Source organism: Haliaeetus leucocephalus, unplaced genomic scaffold (assembly GCF_000737465.1).
Source record: "Haliaeetus leucocephalus isolate CR32 unplaced genomic scaffold, Haliaeetus_leucocephalus-4.0 Scaffold668, whole genome shotgun sequence".
NCBI classification, from domain to species: domain Eukaryota; kingdom Metazoa; phylum Chordata; class Aves; order Accipitriformes; family Accipitridae; genus Haliaeetus; species Haliaeetus leucocephalus.
Genome location: NW_010973104.1, coordinates 4,783,142 through 4,791,185, shown reverse-complemented (window position 1 = coordinate 4,791,185; position 8,044 = coordinate 4,783,142). Strand labels below are relative to the sequence as shown.

Genomic DNA, 8,044 nt, shown 5'->3' with positions numbered 1-8,044 from the left:
CTTCCAGCAGTTTCTCACAGAAGCCACCCCTGTAACTCCCCTGCTACCAAAACCTTGCCACACAGAGCCAATACAGTAATATAATGAAGCTAATAGCAAGGCTCACTATGTGAAAAAAAAAAAAAGTGTTACCTAAAATATATACTGTCATATATAGCGTGTTGGTTTTATCCCTAATTATCATGAACAAAGGACATAGACATTATAAAGCTTCTCTAAGTGACTGTTACCATTACTTATGTGAATAAATCACCTGGATGTTCTTGGCTATCACCCATATATTGAATGACTTCTGAAGTCGTAGTCAGAGAGAAAGCAAAGGTCAGATTTGGCCAACATATCTCCCTTTGTCAAGGAGCAGAATTTGGTTCCTTTGCTTAACTAGTTCATCTAGTATTTAATTAATGAAGATAGAGGTATTGAGAACCAATAGATTTAATAAGTTATTAAACTCAGCAAATTATATAAATTGCTTTCGAAGCACAGTTTTTGTATGTTTAGCTTATAGTAATGTAACAGTTTCTCTTGGTTAGTGCTTTTGAATAATGATGGGAATGTTTTGCATTTGTTTTGGTTGAAAGATTATTTGAGTCAGTACAGAGCAGATGGAGCCTCTGACTGTAAAGAATGATTTTCAGTATGGCAGGACAGGAAGTGTCTGTTTAAATATTTATATGATATCTAAACAATGGGCCTAAACCATTGTTTTGCTTTTGTGGAGCATAGTGATTAAAGGAAAAAATAGTTCACCTCTAAATATTCCATGGATAAATTTGCTTCCAAGGAGAGGGAGGAAACACCAAAACCAAACACCCCCCACCCCCCAAAAAAGAAAAAAAAAAAAGATGAGAGACAGTGCAATGCTCTGAAATGAAAAGTACTGGGGTATGAACCAAATATTCCTGTTTGAGGGAGGGATTTGTTTTCTAATTAAAAAGTGAAACTACTATGGTGCATCTCTAATTCAGATAGTGTCAAGAACTAAGAAATTATGCAAGTGGTTGAGGCAAACACTTCTTAAAGAATGAAACTGGTAAACTTGAACTAGGATGGTGCTGTTAAGGACAGATTTGCTGGGGTTGCAGAACTGTAAAGTCTCTCTCTGGGGGTAGTGTGGTTTTTCTGTACTTCTATTTTTCTTTTTCTCTTGAGAACACTGATTCACTTTTGCGATAAACCCGTAACAACAGGGGGATCACATTGCCGAAATGAGTTTAGCTGGAAGGGATACATAATGTCAGCTGAAAAATTAGCACTTGGTAAATATGTTTTGGCCATGGTTCAGCAAAAAGCAGATCCTGTCAGCTAAGTAACATTCTGTTTTCTTGAAAGTGTGTCTTAGTTGAGAAGAATTGTACAGTCTCTGTCTTTTGGAAAAAGAAAAAAAAAAATACTGGTTTGTCTTGGGTGCTAGATATGTGGTCCTGACAAGGCTAGTATGGATCACTTCAGTTTTCAACACATTTATTCTCTGATGTACCCTTGACATGCGAAAGTGTTATCAGTTGTGGGGAAGTGAGTAATGTCTAAGTGTATACCTAATACTGTCCTTTGGGTTCTGGGTGAGAAAATAGCCTTCAAGAGTCTATATTAGTGTGGGATGCTCAGCTGGCATCTATTTTGTCTATGCTATCTGCCCATACAATGTCAAGGCCCTTCTGAATTGTGAGATCAGAACAAGGGAAGATATGTAGAAAATGGGAGGCCAGATAAAGTGTGCCTGCTTTATCCATATTCTCAGGAGGTAGGGGCCTGAGTCTGCGCTACCTTAACTGGACTGTTTCCTTAGAATGAAGAGTCTTTATATGCAACACAGCCACTATCATATAGAGCAGACATTTTCAATATTAGAACCTGCACTGAAGTTCCTAAAGCCATGAACAAATTATGGAAATAAGTGTTTCTGTCTGGTCTTCAGGTAGTAGGAACTGTGGGAAAGTAATTTATGTATTTCAGAAATGTAAAAACGGCATCCCAAAGTAAACATTCCAGCAGAAATAATCTGGCCTTGTTTTTTCTCAGCCAGTAAACTGGGAAAGCTTAGTTGTATAAATACATTGTAAGCTAGGAAATTTTCATATGAACAGTGCTGTGTTTATGACAGTATTCAGAATAGCAGTTTTGCCAGAGGAGATGTCAGACAACCCTCCTGTTCTTTCTTCCTGGCTCTTGTTGAAGCACCAAACCATATGGCAAATTAAGCCTGATTTTTATTAAACTTTTCATTGTACTGAGCTTAGTGTGAACTAGGAAATGCACTTTCTTTGAACTATGCAGCCATTATATAAGCATCTTAATTAGGAGATGTTAAGGGACTTCCTTACATTCCCGGGAGTCTGTAGCTCCCTCTTGTGGCTAATTAAACATTTTAAAGAACAGTACTTCAGAAAATTACTTTTTGGGTGACCACCCTTGTTCTTGAACGAATGATGCAATGGTATGTGGAGCATCTCTAACCTGTGCTGCTTCTTACTAGATCAAGCATAAGTCACTGTGCAATAACTAGATGCATAGATGGATAAATAGATGGGAGAGAAGGGTCTGCACATACTTGCACCGTGAATGTGACTGCTTCCTGAAGCTTTAAAAAAGCTGAATGGACACATTCAGTAATTTAGAAAAAAACTCTGCTGTCTGGTAACTCTTTTGGTCCTATACATTATATGCTGAAGAATGGTTTAAGCTAAATTGGGGATGAGATATGAGATGTGTCGTAGCTCCAAGGAGTACAAATCTTTCTGGTACCACTTAGGGATGTCTTGCCATCAAACTCAAGGTTAAGATCTTTGCCAGGTTTGGAGTTGAGAGGAAATTTTCCCTTCAGTCAGGTTTGCAGGGTCCCTTATTAATATTATTATTACACTCCTCCCTTTCCATCTAGTGTGGAGAAAGATCTGTATATTTTTCTGATAAATTCCCTTGCACAGACCATGATTTGTTTTGCTTTCTTTCTGTGGCTTCTTACAACTAGGGCATTGCACCTATAGTACACCTTAAATTTGTCATAAATGGTTAGGTAATGTTTGATGGCTATGGTGGAGTTGGCTGTTGTGTAGACATCTCTGAATTAGATTTTTGTGCTGGCCTGTGGCTGACTTCAGGCCTTTCAAACCATTGTTCTTGTATTGGATGGGAAGGTGCACTTATTTTGTAATAAGTCTCAGAAATCAGGGCAGAAGACGGTCAATTCGTCTTTTCCCTACAAAAGTGAGCAATGGTCATGACACTGCAAAATTGTAAGCATAGCTTTATGTTAAGAAAAACACATATTTTTAGGCTTGATGTAATAAATACCAGAGATTGGTCAAAAAATGAATTGAACAGCAGGTAACTTTTCAGTAGGAACCATTAAGTTTCAGTTTCATCACAAAACCTGAAGTTACAAAGTTACTTTGCCCTTTTGTCACCTGCACTATTGCCTGCCTCTGTGTTTTGGCATGACATACTCAAAAATACATGAGAAGAAAACTTCATCCATTAGGGTTTCTGACTCGGAAGGAGGAAGAAAAGATAGCTGAAACAGGTTTTTACTTTGAAATTTCTCCCTTCCCCAAAGGGTTTGAGAATTGAAACTTTATCTCTCAAAATGCTGATTTCCTATTTCATAACTTGTGGCAATTTTTTCTCAATTAAAATAAAAGAATAATGATTATGGAGTTTAGTCAAAATCTCACTGCCCAGTAATCTGCAAACCAGCGTTGCTGAACCCACAGCAACAGAGCAACAAACATGTATTTCCTCAGGGACATTATTAAACACCCTGCATATTTATTATCCCAAAATGGGAACAGGTCCAGATTTCTAAGGCCACTTTTTCCCTTCCTCTTCCTGAGCTGTAATTCAGACCAGCATATAAATATTTGACTTAATGTTTCTGCGGAAATATTAACGATATAAAATTGCTTGAAACAAAAGAACGTGAAATAGCAGAGGGAAGGAATGGTTTGGCAAGATTATCAGCCTTAAAGGGCAAGATTAATTTATAATCCTTCCAGATTCTGGTGTACAAATACAAATTTGCAAAGCATGTAGCTTATAACAAACACTGTGTAGCTCTGCAAGTTTACATATGTTACTGTCACTAATGTGAGACAGCCTTGAAATTGGATTTTTAGGGATTTTTTTCTTATGGGGAAATAAGGTAGCGATAGTAACAAGGAGTTTCCATACACACATGTGTTTATATATATAAATATAAATTTGGAAAGTGGAGGAATTCCAACAGTGTGACTAAGCAGAGTTCTGGGCAGAATATCCAGATGTTTTCATGAGGAGATTTTTCCCTTGGTTTAAAATCCTGGGAAAGGAGGACTGTAGAAGGGAATGGGGGGGAAAAAAACAACCTGAAAGTAGTCTATTTTGTAATGACTTTATGATGACTAATAAAAAGGACTGACTAATCGGAAAGTAATGTGTGATGGCTATCTGGTATTGTAAGGGTTGTTGTGAAATAAGTATGCTTTATGCTATTCAATGGAATATGTCTTTTTTCTTTCTTTTTTTTTTTTGTTGTAAGTTTGTAGCTGTTTTATCAATTTAACTGCAAAAAGATACAGAATTAAATAAAATGTCAAATTCTAGACATAGAGCGAATACAGTAGCAATGGAATAATAGAAACTTTAAGTAGTGAAATAGAAGACAGTAAAGATAAGATAGGAACTGTCTAAGGACATGAGTAGGTTTTCCAGGGTTTTACACAAGAATCGCACAGTTTTCTGAATGATTGAAACCATATTTTACAGTTATATATTACCACGAACCATATTTTATAGTTAAGTATTATTGGCAGGGAATATACCACGACATTAGGTAAAAGATTGAAATAGAATGATTTTAGAAGTTTTTATAATATGACCTGTAACTTCTTGTTTTCTGCCATGTAGGTCATCAGCCGTGAAGGGACAGAGGGAGCAAAGTTTCGACTCTCTGGTAAGGGAGTAGATCAAGACCCAAAAGGAATTTTTAGAATCAATGAGATCAGTGGGGAAGTCTCCGTGACCCGAACCCTTGATAGAGAAGCAATTGCCAATTATGAAGTGAGTACTCATAGCAATAGGATCTCTGTCTCTATGTTTGTAATATATAGTTTTTGAATGTGTATTTGCTTTTGAAAGGGCTGCAGTTATTGAAGACTAAATTGCGGCTACTGTCCTATAAAATTTCCAGAAGAAGCGTTTGTCCTTTGGAAGTGGTAAATGGTTTATTTTTACATGCAGTCGGAACTCTACTCTGCTTTCTGCATGTAATTTGTCATTTATCTTTAGTAGAACTACTGTCTGAACATTGTGTGTGCATTTGATTTGTGAATACAAAATTATGTTTGGACAAAAGGAGATCTTTTCAGGAAGTTGCCACTAAGGTACTACGTGGTTATACTTTTTCTTTTTTATTGTCAAGCTGTCAATGGGATATACGATTCAACTCCATTTTTAGTAATGGATATCTTTTAATAGAAATAAAGAAGATTCTGTTAATATGAAAATGTTAGCAGATACATCTCTGTCAGAGGTATGTTTCCTACAAAGATTTTACTGAAGATTCCTTTCCTTTTCAATAAATGTTATGTTTCTCCTCACTGAAATTATAACAAATGATCTCTGAAATCTGCAAAGTAACTGCACCACAATGACCTGAAATGCACAGTATAAATACAGGACCTGTCAATTCATGTTTTCTATCTAGCTCTTGAAATGTGCACTCAGATAAATTGTGTCTGGCCACTTCAATACAGATGAGCAGCAGAATTCAAAATGCTAAATGATTAGTACATTTGCATGTTGTCACTTCTATCACAGCATGGGGGACTAACCTCTGTATCCTCATGCAACAGGGAGCGTGCGATACTCCAGCCCATGTGGGGCACAGGCTCTGGTGACAGTTCTGACTTCTATCCCTGACCTCTTCATTTTGTCTTCTGCTGTGTAGTAATTCATACTTGTACTTTCAGTGCTGTTTCTCTCCTCCTCTGGAAGAGTTTGGCAGTTAGATGACTAGTCATACTTGCTCAAACAGCAGCGCTAAAACTTACCATATGTTGGTTTTCAACACTTAAACATCTATTTCTCATCCGGGTCTACGGTGCAGTGTATGTTAACCACTCACATAGGATTTATGGTAGTTACATTATGGTAGACATTTGTGATATCCTTCTTAAAGAAAAACATTGCAGTTACTCTTTTTAACACTGTTCCTTGTCTTCATTTACCAGCTGTTTCTTATTTTATCAGTGGCTTTCTACTTTAATGTGTTCAGTATAAACCTTGATTTTTTTTTTTTTTTTTTTTTTTTTTCTTTACCTGAAAAACCATAGTAGTCTTTTCAACCTAATGCAGCAAACCACAAATGGCCCTCCTATCTGATCTGGCAAAAGTATACACTTAAATTAAGATGAAAACATTTCCCTAGAGGAGCCTTTTCAAAGCAATGCAAGTTACATACAAATAGTGCAGTGTAGTAGATTATCCAGAGCAATGTGAACGTATATCCTAATAGGCTGTAGTGCTTTCTAACCTGTTATATAGCACTCTGCTCAGCATGCTCGCTGGCATCCTGTTGTGCAAAATGTAGTTGAAAAGTTCTGTAGGAGAACCCTCAACTTGATTATCTGTCTTTGAATCCAGCCCATTGTTTTCCAATAAAGATGTATCATGGTGTCAGGAAGGCAGCAGGATTTTCTCCCTGATTTCCTTGGTACACCGAAAGATGAATTACCCAAAAGACCCTTAAATTTGTCTCAAAAGTGTTTTTGTTTTCTGGTTTTCTGTTTAAGCCCCCCTACCCAGTATTGATGTCCTGTAAGAAAAAGTTCAATGCAAAGGGCAAACAAGGAAAGAATAGATCTCCATGAAAAAATACAAGTTCTTTGCAAGCCATCATATTATCAAACATATAATCAGTGGTGGAGCAAGGAAAAAAAGATGAAATCTGTTTGAATCCTTCCAGCTACACAGAGGGCTGCTGTGCCTGAGCACTGGTTTATTTCCGATGCTTAGTGCATATATACTCAAGGGATGAGAATTAAAAAAATGTTAATAGGGCACAAAATAGAGCTTTAGTGATCACAGTATTTCATAGAACTTTGCAGCTTTTACTATCCATGTACCTCAAAATGTTTTAAATTAGCTAAGAATATTTAACCTATTATAAAAATTTGTTGAAGTTTCTCTCATTGAATGTTTGAAATTCTGCTTTTTGCCACCCTCCTTCTCCTGGAGGAATAGTGAAAAACCTGCAGGAGTTTTTCTGTATATTCATTACAAGAGAAACATGATTAAATTAGAGGAGTACTGAATTCTACTTAGACAACTGTCGACTGTCTGAGTTAATCTCCTCTTTCTACTGTTTATTTTTAAGTATTTTATTTTTAGTAAAAGATAGAAAATATTTATAAGAAAGTGAAAAAAAAAATCAATCTGAGGGTCAGGGCCTGTCAGTCTATTTGGTGCAGCCCATTTGCATGTCAGTTGTGTTTTCAAATGAGTTTAGATTTTGTTTGTTAGAAAAGAAACTCAAGCTGGCAAGAGGAATGTAAGGCAGCTACATTAATGATAGCCAACCCCCCTGAAACAGACTTATTTATCTGATTGATTTATGAGTTTATTTTTTATGAAATCTATTAAATTGTTCCAAAATGGCCAAGTATGTGAAATTCCACCAAAATATTAATGTCGAGGTGATTAATTGCCATAGTAATTCTGACCTCATCACCTACACATTTGAAAATATGATGGTTTCTAGTGAGAAAATGAAACTGTGCCAGAGGAGGCTAGGTAAGACAGCAAAAGTCCAAAAGCCACTACATTGAAATTAGCCGTTAGTAATTATTTTTTTTCTAATGTGTTTGGAACTATGCTAATGAAATCGTGTTTGCCAATGGGAAAAGGTAGACCCTTCTGCTGTGTTTGTACCTGTAACTTTGTGGGGTGCCTCCTTAAAGGTCAGAGAATGTCAGTCAGCTTTGGTTTTAAGTGAAAGCTGTTTATGAAGAAGAGCAAGAGGATGTAAGGATGTTATTAAGCCCAGCAAAGACAGACTGTTTTAGAA

At 36.5% G+C, this 8,044-nt stretch overlaps 1 protein-coding gene across 1 annotated transcript in view; it reads left to right on the top strand.

The window, feature by feature from the left end:
* CDH13 (cadherin 13) overlaps positions 1 to 8,044 on the top strand; it is a 518,553-nt gene that overhangs the window by 236,701 nt on the left and 273,808 nt on the right. The window contains exon 5 of the mRNA XM_010579656.1: positions 4,885 to 5,037. Within this exon, the coding sequence (XP_010577958.1) occupies positions 4,885 to 5,037 (153 nt within the window). The remainder of the gene's footprint in view (positions 1 to 4,884; positions 5,038 to 8,044) is intronic.